At 39.8% G+C, this 14,037-nt stretch overlaps 1 protein-coding gene across 4 annotated transcripts in view; it reads left to right on the top strand.

Moving 5' to 3' along the window:
- Window positions 1-14,037, top strand: part of MYLK (myosin light chain kinase) — a 227,777-nt gene that overhangs the window by 102,900 nt on the left and 110,840 nt on the right. For all 4 annotated transcript variants that reach the window (XM_062607068.1, XM_062607070.1, XM_062607069.1 and 1 more), the window contains 5 exons: window positions 965-1,130; window positions 5,169-5,334; window positions 8,131-8,167; window positions 11,261-11,835; window positions 12,797-13,000. In XM_062607068.1, coding sequence (XP_062463052.1) covers window positions 965-1,130; window positions 5,169-5,334; window positions 8,131-8,167; window positions 11,261-11,835; window positions 12,797-13,000 — 1,148 coding nt within the window. The remainder of the gene's footprint in view (window positions 1-964; window positions 1,131-5,168; window positions 5,335-8,130; window positions 8,168-11,260; window positions 11,836-12,796; window positions 13,001-14,037) is intronic.

The raw sequence follows: 14,037 nt of genomic DNA on the forward strand, positions 1-14,037 counted from the left end.
GTGGTAAAAGGCCATCTGGAAAAGAAAGTCTTGAAAATGGTTCAGTTTGCTTGAAATTAAAAGTAAAAAAAAAGAAGAAAGAAAGAAATCACCATCTGCCATCTGCTAATGTGTGTGTTGTTGTAGTCGGGCTTCAGAGCAAAGAGCGTTTTCTTTGACATTACATACCTGAAGTTGCACCTCTTTCTTTTTCTTGTTATAATGCTGCTTGATGTTATATGTTTTATGGCTTTTTAACTGAGAGGTTTGGACTGCAGTCACCGATGTCACTCTGGTTTCATTCCCCATATCGTTTCTCAGCTGTGCCATCCATGTAAGTAGAGCTGGGCATTTACACTTAACAGACATTCACCTGGGATGGGTGTACTTTGGTCTTGTGCTTTTTTCATATTTGCTTTGTAAAAAGTGCAGTGAATGAGATTCCTAAGAGAAGCCTCCTCCAAAATAAAAATCTTTACCAGAACATGTCAGAAATGTTGCAAAAACAAGTTGCTGATTCATAAATCAGAAATTACGGTGTCATTGCACTCTAGGTCAAAAGAAATTACATGACAAAGAACAGTCAACAGTGAACAAATATGCACAAATAATCTAGGAGGATGTAACTAAGAAACAGGAAAAAACAGAAATACAGTGCTTCAGTGTTTACTATCATTTGGTTTGCCCAGCTCTGCTTATAAGCAGCTGAAAGTATCCCCAAGATTGTTATGTGAGTCATGTGTATGCTGGATGAGGGTGTGAAGCATCATACTATTTGGTTGCATGAGGAATCAAGATCAGTCATCACCAGCATTTCCATTTCATCCAGTGGCCAAAAAACATACTGTATAACTACAATCTTGATTACCACCAATTATATACCCTTATTGGCAGACTGACTGGTCTGAAATGCTTCTTGAAGTGTGCTCTAACCACAACAGCTTCCAGTTCTTCTGTAAAACCAGGATGTCAATTGCCTTTCTAGGGCAAGACTTACTGTTTCATCTGTGGAGCATAGGCCAAGCATCTGGGGAGAGAGTCCACCCAAGTTTGCTACAAAACCCAATAGAGTTGTTGTGCGTGAAGGCCAAACTGGCAAATTCTCATGTAAAATAACAGGACGACCTCAGCCTCAAGTAACTTGGTTTAAGGTATGATTTCCCCCCAAAATAATGTTTTCTTTCTCATTTGAAATGTTGTGACTTGAAAGGATGAAATGCACTTGCCACTGCAACTTACGGTGAGAATTTATACGCAAGGAGAGCCATATTCTCCCTAATTTTTATGCTGAATAAACACATAAAAGTAACAGTGTTCCTTTTCAGTATAAACTTCTCCCTTGTCTGTATCACCGCTGAACATATTTGTACAAAAAAAAAAAAAATCATCTGAAAGCATCAAACAAAATCCAGGTTCCATTATAAGAAATAGCAGGTATGGGACATACCTGCCCAAAGATTTTACTAACCAGATAAGAGGAATAGGCAAAGGATGGGAAATGTGAATATTATCATCCTCTCTGTTTTATGGAGGTCTGTGGGAATTTAATACTTTGACTGTGGTTACAGAGGGGTATCTGACAGCTGTGAAAGTTACAGCTGTATTTCACAAGATCCATGTCAGTGTCCCATCATAAACTGCTTTTTCTGTATTATTCAGATTGTGTTTTACCTCTACATTAGAATGAAGATGATGTTTGCAAAGAAGTTAAATTTAAATAAAAGAGAATCATTAAAAATTAACAGATTTTGGCATGCATGTTTTTTTATTTTTTTTTTCAAAGTAAAAAAAGCAAACAACAAAACAACAAAAAAGCAAATGAACAGTTCAACTATTTTAGTCTGACTTCTGCTAAAACAGTGAGAGTAGAAAAGCATTTGGCATAAAATAAAGGAGACTTGAGCTGTCAGCTTCAGATCTTCAGATCTGCATTAAAATTGGGAATTGTGAACATCTCTCATTTACAAAAAGGCTTTATAATAAGCAATATTTATTATTAATTAGGCTATTGAAAAAGCCTTAGTAGAACCTTTGGGCATACACAAGAACTCCAACCACTTTTTTGTTGTTGTTGTTAGTAAGGAATTTTCAGGTGATAATTAAATATTACACTTATTAGGCCATCTTTACTGAAACTGTTAGTGCTTTAGAGAATTACAGTTGCTTCCTTTAATTTGGAAGAGTAAGCATATGATTGCTCTGTTGGCATCATTCTCCCTTTCAGCATTCAACAGACAATAGACTTATGTACAGTTAAAAAAATAAAGCTTCTCAGAGCTTCTGTTTTCTCTTGGTGCCTCCAGTTTTTATGAGGGCAGGGGGGGAAGAAATAATAATAACAATAATAACAATAAACAAACAAACAAATACCCCCCCCCCCAACCTACACCCCCAAAACCAAACCAAAAAAAAAACCTTAAATCTGCTCCTAGAGCAGGGAAATGCTTCCAAGTCATCGTCTGGTTTATTTTAGACTTAGCCTTGTTGTCTGTAATACAAAGATGCCAGGGTACATCTCAGAAAACAAGCAGCTTCTTGCTGTGTAAGCACTTACTAGATATCTCCTGCAGTTGGCGGCTCCACCTAGAGTCTGCTTCTCCCTTCATCAATCTGTAGTGCAGCTGCTCCCCAAGGGCGGACTTCTGGTCCCACTAGACAGGCTGAGGTTTTCCAGCCATGCAACTCAGTGCAAAAAAAGTTTTATCGATCAGTTCTCTTTGAGCAGGGCTGTGCCGTAGACAGCAAGTAGAGGCTAGCAACCTATCAGCTTGGATCTACACTTTGATAATACACCTACATTTGATAATTCTTCATACATGTTTTTGCAGTTTGTTAAAGGTTATGTTATATATTTTGCTATCGATTGTCAGCTTCTATATGATGTCAGTCTATAATCTGTCAATCACTGTCTGATCAAATGAGTGAAGTATGCAAAGTTCTTGTTATTAGGAGCTCCTTGAGTTCTCTTCATGTTTATGTCCTTAAAGACCATATTTCAACACTTTCAGGTCTGCATTTATTATTCTGTAAAATACCACAGGTGGGTTGTTCAGAGGTTCAGTAGTTGATTGCTGGCCTGCAGACACCCAGTCTGCGCTCTTCAACCTATCCTCAATCTATCACTTTTGGTTAAATTGGTCTTCTCTAGCCTTTTACAATATTATTTTAGCACGTATTTTGAGGACCATGAAGCTGTCTTTCCATAATTCACATGCTCTGTAAAGTGAAATACTGTTGCTCTTTATGCTCTTTATCAGAGTTTTATTGGCAGGCTGTTGTGAAGCATGTGTTTGCATGGTCATAAGGCAGTGATTAACAGGTAATCAGGCATGTGCTTTGGCTAGCTGCAAACAAGGTGAGGCCTCCAGTTCTTCTGGCCATGTCAGGCTGGCACTGCAGGGTGCTGAGTATTTCAGCTCTGCCCCAGCATTGTGGAAATGAACTTACATGGCTGCTGGACCGCGTCTGGCTAGTGCCAACACATGACCACCTTCCATACAGCATGGAAGCTTTATAAACAATTAAGTTTGCGCTTTTCAGAACTAATCAATAAGCTTTTGTGTAAATGTCTTACTCTGATTCTTGTTTACTTTCCCCTTTAAGTTGCAAAGAACAGAAAAAGAAAAAACAAAACACAAACCATGATATGAACTAGCTTTTTAAATTCAAATAGGACTCCTAGCACCCTAATAGCAATAAGCAGATAGACTTCAGGAGTTACAGTCTCTGAAAACACTGCCATGTTTCCCAAATGTTTACTGACCATATCTCAACAAATCATAGATTTGTATGCTTTCCCTTCCTAAATTTAGGATAAGAAAAGCTGTCGTGTCTGAGAGCAAGAAACTCCTCCTTAGTGGCTGGTGCTGAAGCAGAATCACTGATTTGCTCACAAATGAGCAAATAGTCAATTATTTTGTAGAATTTAAAGGCAAAAATTGTTGTAACAATTGTATGTAACAGAGAGCATAGAACTATCATAGAATCATAGAATAGTTAGGGTTGGAAAGGACCTTAAGATCATCTAGTTCCAACCCCCCAGCCATGGGCAGGGACATCTCACACTAAACCATACCAACCAAGGCTTTATCCAGCCTGGCCTTCAACACCGCAAGGGATGGAGCATTCACAGCCTCCTTGGGCAACCCATTCTAGTGCCTCACCATCCTTACAGTAAAGAATTTCCTCCTTATATCCAATCTAAACTTCCCCTGTTCAAGTTTTAACTCATTACTCCCTGTCCTATCACTACAGTCCCTAATGAAGAGTCCCTCTCCAGCATCCCTATAGGCCCCCTTCAGATACTGGAAGGCTGCTATGAGGTCTCCACGCAGCCTTCTCTTCTCCAGGCTGAACAGCCGCATCTTCCTCAGCCTGTCTTCATACAGGAGGTGCTCCAGTCCCCTGATCATCCTTGTGGCCTCCTCTGGACTTGTTCCAACAGTTCCATGTCCTTTTTATGTTGAGGACACCAGAACTGCACACAATACTCCAGGTGAGGTCTCACGAGAGCAGAGTAGAGGGGCAGGATCACCTCCTTGGACCTGCTGGTCACGCTCATTTTGATGCAGCCCAGGTTACGGTTGGCTTTCTGGGCTGTGAGCGCACACTATAAGCATTTCTTCTTGCCTCAAACCCATACCTTTTCGTTTAACCCCTGTGTGGCAATGCAAAAGAACATCGATGCCTCTCTATGCCTAGTGCCTTCTGCCACCCTCACCTGGCCACTGAAGAGGGCCTTTATGCAGAATTCTGGTGCAGAATTCTTTTGAGTTCCTGAAGTGTTACAGCATAAAAGAGCTACAGAGGGATAGAGAACTATTCCCCAGCTTGGGAGTTTTTGCTAAAAGTGTGGTTTGATTTCCTGGACCAAACATGAAAAACTGGTTTGAGCCCATATATGGTGAAAATAATTTTTTCTAGGAATATGGATATAGTAGATAGTGAAAAAGCCAAAATGAAACTGAAATCATTGGGTGGCAAAATGCACTAAAAAACAACCTTCTACAGACGAATTACAGAAATTTTGGACACAGTTTTTTGTTTGCACCGTCTGAGTATTATTCATAGAAGGGATTTGGCTGAAAGGTAGAAGAAAGGTATTTTGACCTGATGTTTTACCAAAAAAATTCTTGCTCCCTTTCTCTTACAATAGCTAGCTGTCTCATGGTGTCTTGTGATATTTGCAGGGTGATCTTCAGTTGCAGCAAAATGAGCGTTTCAACATGTTTGAAAAAACAGGCATCCAGTTCCTGGAAATTCAAAATGCTCAGCTTACTGATTCAGGAATTTACACGTGCACAGTGGTAAACAGCGCTGGGAAGGCATCTGTGTCTGCAGAGCTCACTGTTCAAGGTACAGCAAAGAGTTTACAGGAAAGAAAACAAGTAAACCACAGACATTCCTTTAAAATATCTTTGGCTGTGTTCTCAGTGTAAGCTTTCACTTTTTCCTGTTATCTCTGTCTCCATTAAATGATACTGTGACAGCTTGGAGTGTGCTACTGCTGAAAACATTGTGTTGGTTCAGTGGGGAATATGCTATCCAAAAGCTTTGAAACAACTCTCTTTAAAATCAGCTTTTCACTTTTACTGTGATTTTGACCTTAATATGTTTTTAACATAGATTTTCATTTCAGTGCATGGAAACCTTGCACTTGTCATTATAATTAGTAATTTATTTTGTGTTTGCTGAGTACCAACACCAGATGCACATTTGTACCAGCTCCCTTTTGGGCAACAGAATTGTATCTGTATTTGTAGAACCAGTAAAGCAAAGGAACATAATTCTAAACTGTAAGAGAGGAAAAACAGTTAAATAAGATTAAAATTCAGGCTCCCCAACTCCCAACTTATTTCACTGCTCTTAAAGGAAATAAATTGCATAAATAATTTAGGATGTTCTATTCCATATACACATTACCATATACAGTTCATTTTGCAGTTTGGTGCTTCTTAGGGTGCCCTTTGCATCAGCCTCAAAACCACACAGCCTTCAGCAACCACCCTGAAAAAGAATTTCATCACTCAGTGGGTAAGCAGTCACTGGACCCAATTAAATGATTAAACCAACAGCTGCTGGCTTCAGCTGCAGTCATAAGATTAGGGGTTTACATGGGCACCCAGCAGGGAATTTTTTGATGCAAGATTTCTAGGTTCACATCAATGTTGTCACTCTGTAAGATAACAAGAATCTAAATAAAAAGAGAATTTATATTTGGGACCTTCAGAGCCACAACTAGCCTTTACCACTTAAAGCTGTACTTCTTATTTGTAAATTCCAATCTGATGAAACCATTTTAGAAGGAGCTTCTACAGGTTGCCTGTTCAACTCATGTTTTATAGAAAGGGCCATTTTGTTCAATAAGCCTTTTTTTTTTTACATGAAATTTGATCCTTACTTGCTCTCTCTGAAATGGTGAGCTTTCTGTTGTTCAATGGGTACATCTGCCTGGAGACATGGTGCACAACTGGGGTCACAAAGTCAGTTGTGGTATATGTTTGCTTCAGATGCTGACCACATCTCTGAATAATGCAGGCATTCTTTCTTAGATTAGTACAGGTCAGTAAAAAGGGCACTCTCTTGCAATGTACTTGACTAATCGGATGATTCCACTTACCTAGCCGCAATGTATAATACCTAATTCTTTCATTATCTATTAATGAGGTCATAGGAGTTGCTGCAAGATGCTAGCAGACAATCAAGTGGCTCAGAATTACTCCCTTTTATTTAAAATCCATGAAATCTCATATATAGGTACTTGTGTTCCAAAAGCTACATTTTTTCCCCAAGTTCCCATAGTGGAAAGTGGAAAGGGAAGAGGAAACTATTCTTTTAATTGACAAGGTAGCATGGTATTGTCTTGTCTGCAAGCAGTAGTTGTTCAGTTTCCTCTTTTTGTGTTTATTCAGTCTCTTCTCAGCTTTATTTTTTACATAAAGAATTTCTGTTACTCTTTATTGACAACTTTATTGAAGTGAGGTCAGTGAGTCATTTCCCTCTCTCATGGCAACTTTTGTGTGTGTATAAATAGATTCTTTTGGTCACTCTGGATGGCGTGGCAAGTCCCAGCATTTAGATGTGGATTTTTGCTTGCAAAACACAGTGGAAATCAGGGTATCATCCATCACATGTTTTTGTCTTTTCCTGAAGGCAAAGTCTATGAAAGTGTTTTTATGGAGTATTTCTTGATGACTTGCAAGATTCCTTATCTTGCAAATTCATTATTACATGTCTTTCTACTGCAGTTTCTAGTTTCAACAACATTTTAGATGCAACTTTGATCTGACCAGGAGGAGACAAGATGCGTTCTGTAGTGTTAACTAGGGAAAAATGGAGAGATGCAGTTGATACTTGATCTGGAGTGGTATTTTTCTCCTCTCAACTATTTATTTCATGATGTCCCCAAGAGAAACAAATACTGTCAAGCTTTGGGAGAATGCATGGAGAATTACAGACATATGAACTAAATGACTGACTGTGGGCAAATATACGCCAAGTTATATTGATGCAGCTGATGATGTACTTTGGCAAATCAGTATAGCTGGGCCATCTTCCCAGATTTCCTAGTGGTGTTTCAAAGTGAAGAAATATGATACATTAGCTTTTGTGTTATTCATGTTAAAGATGACAGTATTTTGTATGCAGCAAATGAATTGGTAAGAGTTTACAGGTGAGCTCTGGTTTGGGGAAGTTTTACTGCTGTTAATTTGATTTTGTGTTTTAGTCAGAGGACAGCTGCTGTTTCACTGTGGGCATGCTCAGGTGTAGTACTAATGGTTTGTTTTTCTCCACTTCTACAAGCTCAGTGGCATTCTCATAAGATTTGATGAGTTGCCTTCAAGTTGGAATCTCTTCCTTACTTCTCTTCCCCAACAAGGAGCCTCTGAGGCTCGCAGAACCTTTAGTTCTCAAAGGACTTGTGAACTCAAGTCTCAAAATGGACCAAGACCTCTTTGGTCTTCAGCTGAGCAGCTTGCTGTTGTCCATACCAAATTTCAGATGTGGTAGTCAATTGCAAATTCAGTGTATTGAGGATATGAAGAGTGAACGTTCTTAAGTGTATTCTTTGCTTAAAATTTTTCAGATTCAGGAATTCTCTACAGTATTGTATATATAAGTTACCTGGTTTTGTTTCATTTTTTATTTCAGGTCCAGATAAGACTGACACATATGCTCAGCCACCGTGGTATGTTTTAACAGGAATACTTTCTCAGAATATTTAATTGCAGTGCACTAATTTTGACATTTACTGCATGAGCCTTCCTCGCAGTGATAAATATTTTGGGGTCAGTCTGTATTTGGAAGTTATAAAATGTTTACTTGGAATGAGACTCTTTCTTACTGCCAAATCCAGCTGTCCTGATAGACTCCTACAAAATTAGCTGGTAGAACTGGTGACAACATAGAATTCTGGTCTGCTTCAGGAAAGCAAAATTTAGATGGCTTATGTTCACTGTTCCCACGTAGCCAAACAGTTAGACAATCTGAATGAAAACTATGTGAGGAAAAATCATATTCTGCACAAATTGGTCAAAGTTCATTTTTGGAGTAAAAAAATGGCAAGCACTTTGTCAGTAGTGAGCTGATTGTTCTTGCTATCTTAAGCAACACGTAGTGTGGCCATGGTCTTTGTTAGTGTCTGAATATACAAACAAAATTTATTAAAAAATGATGTATTTTGTAAAATGTAAAAATCTTACAGTTGTAGCTTCAAATCCCACAGGCATTATTTCTCTAGTGCATTTAACTGGGGCTGAAGAAATGCCCTGAATCTCCTGAGAGAATAAGTTAATGGGACTAAATATTGCAAAACAGAGCTGGGCTAGAAATTATTTCCCATTTTTCAAATACATTCCAGTTCTGCCTTGCAGTAATGCTTTGGAAATGTGAGACAGACACAGTGCTCTACAGATAATAGCTTAATGGTCAGGGTAGTCAACTTCAGTGAGGGAAACTTAGATTAAAATCCACAATTAATCAGTTATTCCTGTCCCCCTAAAGTACAGAGCAGCAGATCCATCATAATTCCAAGAAACTCTTCCTAATAAAACCATAGCTGATGTTATGTCCAGTGAATTGAATTTTTCTTTTTTTTTTTTTTGACAACACACCCTCTTCCTCCTCTGCTTTTCAGTCAAGTTTCCTGATCAGCCCTCTTCTGAAATCACCTAAATTACAAGACACCATAATTAAAAAGAGTAAATTCACTGCTGTCATGGTTTAGCTGCTGTACTTGTCACTGGGGTTGGTGTAGCTGCTGTACTTGAAGTTGGAGTAGCTGCATTGTCAGTTGCTTTGCCATCAGATCCAGAGACATCTTTTTCCCTTTGAAGGTGCTGGACGATGTTGAACAGGTCTCTGCAAGCACAGGCCAAGCCCCAGCACATTGCCATGATTTGTCCCTCTCTGGTATGACCAGGATGACAACACACCTCATTGAAGTGTTTTACTAATTTTTCTGGATTTTGCACTCGTTCAGTGGTGAAGTTCTAAAGCACTAGAGAGGCCCACTGGCCTAGATACTTGCCCACACTATCCCACACACCCTGCCACTCATGACTGTCCAGCCTCGGGGAAAATCTCTAGGTCCCCATGTATCATCCTCTAACCCTTGACAAGACCCAAAGCCGACTCTTTTGAGATTAGACAAAATGATCATGAGTAAAACACACTCTGTACGTGTGCCAGCATGGTGATCCCCTCACAATCAGCAGGCAGGTCTCAAGGGTATTCAAAGGCCATTCAAAACCTTCAGAACTCTCTGTAAATAGTCTGGTGGGGGGGCTGGGAAGGTAAGTGAATGTCTTTGTCATAGGTTGACCACCCAAGGAGGGAAAAAAAGATGTGTAATTGTTAAACATTTCTATTATATACCTCCCAAAGTACAGCGGTGATGACCACGCTGAGAACACAAGTCAGGCCAGTTTCATGATCAATGAGTCTATTGTATTACAAGTAATTACCATAAAGTACAGCAAAACAAGAACCTTAGCTCAGGCCCTCCAGCCAATAAACACTAAAACATCAAATACCAGCTATAAGTAAGGGACAACATGCTGAAACTCTGAGATCAAGAGCAACAACTTTGAAAGCCAATAAATCAGCGTTGTGACGAGTGACTATTAATCTGAAATAATGAATGCTTGTGACAAATATGATTAGACACACTCCAGTCAGATCTGTTGTTATCTCAACCCTTTGTGCCCCACGCTGGGCACCACGAAGAACTGTCATGGTTTAAGTCCAGATGGTAACTCAGAACCACGCAGCTGCTCGCTCACTCCCCCCACCTTCTTCCCCCTGCTCCCAGAGGGATGGGGAGGAGAATCGAAAGAATGTAACTCCCACAGGTTGAGATAAGAACAGTCCAGTAACTAAGGTATAACACAGATCACTGCTGCTACCACCAATAATAATAATGATAAGGGAAATAACAAGGGAAGAGAATACAACCGCTCACCACTTGTCGACCAATACCCAGACTGACCCAAGCAGTGATCTAGCCCTTCCGTGTAGCTCACCCCAGTTTATATAGTGGGCATGACGTGCTGTGGTATGGAATACCTCTTTGGTCAGTTTGGGTCAGGTGTCCTGTCTCTGCTTCCTCCCGGCTTCCCCTCCTCCCTGGCAGAGCATGAGGCTCACAAAGTCCTTGGTCAGAGTAAACATTACTGAGCAACAACTAAAACCATTGGTGTTACCATGGCTGTTCCCAGGCTGAAAGTCAAAACCACAGCACTTCACCGGCTACTAAGAAGGAGAAAAATGGCTGCTACTGCTGAACCCAAGACAACAGCACAATTTACATTTTAATTTCCCTGTAGGGAACTTTTTTTTGTGGCATTTTGAGCTATAATTATACATGGCCTCAATTTATTAAAGCATGAAGTAGTGTTGCATCATAGTTATTCCAGGATCTCAGTTTGTTACTACCTATGTAAAGCAGTGTATGCAGGGTTAGCGTCTGACTCACAAAACATGTTCAAACCTGAGCAGTGGATTTATATCCAGAAACTCCTCAGCTGAGACAGTATCTAAGTGCTGATCACATTTTAGAGCTTTTCACTTCACCTCTTTCACCCATGTTCTTAATCTCTGCAAAGGAAACTAAAGGCTAATTAATTCACCTTCTTGCTAAGAGCTTGTGCATTTATGTCATTGCTGATATTTTAATTAGTCTTTATACAGTGTTATATCTGTAAACTTATCATATTATTGCTGATAATAATAATTAGTCTTTATACAGTGTCATAGCCATATACTTATTATTTTCCTCCAGCATGCCATCAAAACCAACAACACTTGCTGTTAAAGCTGTTGAAAATTCAGAATTCAAACAGGCAACTAGCAATGGGATTGCTAAAGAGCTGAAATCCAGCAGCACTGAACTCATGATTGAAACCAAAGACAGGGTGGCAGCAAAGAAAGAGACCTTTTACATTGCTAGAGAAGCCAAAGACAGTAGGCAGGGACAGCACCAAGAAGCCAATGCAGTATCTACTCAAGAACCTAAAGAAGGAAGAAATGGATCTCAGGTCTTGCAGAAAACTTCAAGCACCATCACACTACAGGCTGTCAAACTGCAACCAGAACCAAAGGCAGAACCCCAGGCCACTTTCATCAGACAGGGTGAAGACAGGAAAAGGGCTATGCAGCCGCTGATGTCAGCTCAACAAACTCCGTCTCTGACAGGGCAAGTCAGTTCAAGGAGTAGAGAAGCAGAAAACAGATCTGGAGCATGGAAAGCTGTAATGGAGGAGAAGAGGGAGCCTCTGGGAATACCCCCTCAGTTTGTGAGCTGTCCACAAAGCCTGGAAGCATCAGAAGGCCAGGAGATTAAATTCAAGAGCAGAGGTAAAGGGGTGAAAGTTATCAGAGCTGTGGGGTTAATCAGGTTCCTATTCTCTTTGTGGAGGTGGGGAAGCAATTCCTCGTTAATTGCAAATTGTCCTCTTAAAGCATTTTGGAAATAAAATCAGAGCCTTGTGCTAATTCCACAATACTCTTCTCAATGAAATTTTCAAATTGTTCCATGCCATAGTGTCCATCCCTTCTTTTGTCTGGCATTTCCCCACATGTAATCAATGCCAGTCTTTCTAGGAGGTAGTTTTAGGGCAACATCACCTAAAGTAGGTTTATGTCAAGGTGGTTTTTGATATCTCAAGGGAGGGAGACTCCACAGCCTCTCTGGGCAGCCTGTGCCACTGCTTAATAACCTTCACAGTAAGAAAGTGTTTATGTTTAGACAGAATCTCCTGTCTTCAGTTTGTATTCAGTGCCTATAGTCCTATTAGTAGACACCACTGAAAAGAGCCTGGCTTCATCTTCTTTACACCCTGCTTTCAGATATTTATATACACTGATGAGATCCCCCTTCAGCTTTCTCTTCTCCAGGCTGAATAGTCACAATAAACAGCCTCAGTGGCAGGTACGATGGATTGTGAAGTTCTGCTAGGTGGTGGGAGAAACTGGTTTAGCAGGGTAGGAAGGAATGGGGAGAAATTTCTTTCTGCTGTAATATTTCATCACATCTATTTGTCTGTGACTTTCAGAGGAACTACTTTCAGATAGAAGTGCTTCGGTTTTTTCAAGTTATCAATTACTTGTTATTTTAGAAGAAGATGGACCGGCCTAGAGGTTTTGGAAAATTAGAAATATCAAACCATTTTTTTAAAGAAAGTTCTCTGTATCATTTGCTCATTAAGGTTATATAATTCTGTATGTGTAAATCATGCCTAATTTATACTAAAGCAAACAATGGAATTACACTAAGGGGAATACCTGTTCCTAAAAATTCAAATACCTGATTGTCTAGTTTCAGGGAAACCAAAACCAGACGTGGAGTGGTTCAAAGAGGGTGAAACTATTAAAGCTGGACAAAATGTCCAAATATATGAAGAAGATGGAATTCATTGCCTATGGCTAAAGAAAGCCTGTTTGGGGGACAGTGGATCATACGGTTGTACAGCTTTCAGCCCCACAGGCCAGACTTCCACCAGCTGGTTGTTAACTGTCAGAAGTAAGTAAACTCTCTGTAACCCCATCTGCACTTTGAAAACTGTGGCTGGGCTTTTCTAAGCTGTCAGGTGGTGATGACTACATCATTTCTATTACGACTTCTCAATGCAGGTTAATTCTGATTCTCAGCTCTGTGAATAATGTGGTATGTAATAGCTGGCAAGACATTTTCTGCATCCATTTCCCTTCTGACCTTTTGGTTTTGTTGATTTTATAGATAAAACCATCTCATGGAATGCTTTGTACACAGGGAGGCTTGTTCTCCACTGAGGTTTTCTATTAATGCTTGTATTTAATACAGGTTGCCAAAGTTTTGTTTGTTAGTTTTCTGCATTTAGTTCTTTTGGAGTTGCTTAGCATTTCTATAGGACACTGTGTATCTGAAGTGTTTTGTGAGCACAAACCAATCCTTGCAGTAAAGAGGGAGAGAAGAAAAGTGAAGGAATGAGAATTGCATTCTGCTAAATTTAACACACCTCCCAGAGACAAATTATTTTGAGCTTGAAGACACTGTCTTATTGGTCTGGCTAAAGGATTTGTTTGCCTCTTAGCAAATCTTATCTTCAATTCTAATCTTTACACCTGGCTTTACATTTTGTCCTGGAGCTATGATCATGGTTTTGCAGTGTTTTTCTATATGCTGTGCCTGAGGTTAAACCACAATACCCAAGATATTTTCTCTCTGTCTCATGAGAGACCTGTAAACTGCATCCTCAAGCCACCCTCTTTCACTGCCAGACAAGGGAATTTTGGGAGAGGGACTGTGAGAAGACAGACAAGGGAAGAGAGGAATTATCCTTTTTGTTCTTTGCGCTGAGCAAAAAATGGTAATATGTTGCATGCACTTCTAGTGATTGGCTGCAAATGGTGGAATCTGGCATAGAAAATGACTGCTTAAGATACATGCTGATGGCTGTCAATGCCTTCCTTGTAGATTATAGAAGAACCCCTTCCATTGCTTAGAAAGATTTTTAGTTTGCTAACCCAGTCTATTGCTTAGAATGATTTCTGTTCCCCAACAAAGCACTTCACCATGGT

This window comes from Pezoporus occidentalis, unplaced genomic scaffold (genome assembly GCF_034315485.1).
Source record: "Pezoporus occidentalis ecotype Australia unplaced genomic scaffold, CSIRO_AGI_Poc_V1 ctg12, whole genome shotgun sequence".
NCBI lineage: Eukaryota > Metazoa > Chordata > Aves > Psittaciformes > Psittacidae > Pezoporus > Pezoporus occidentalis.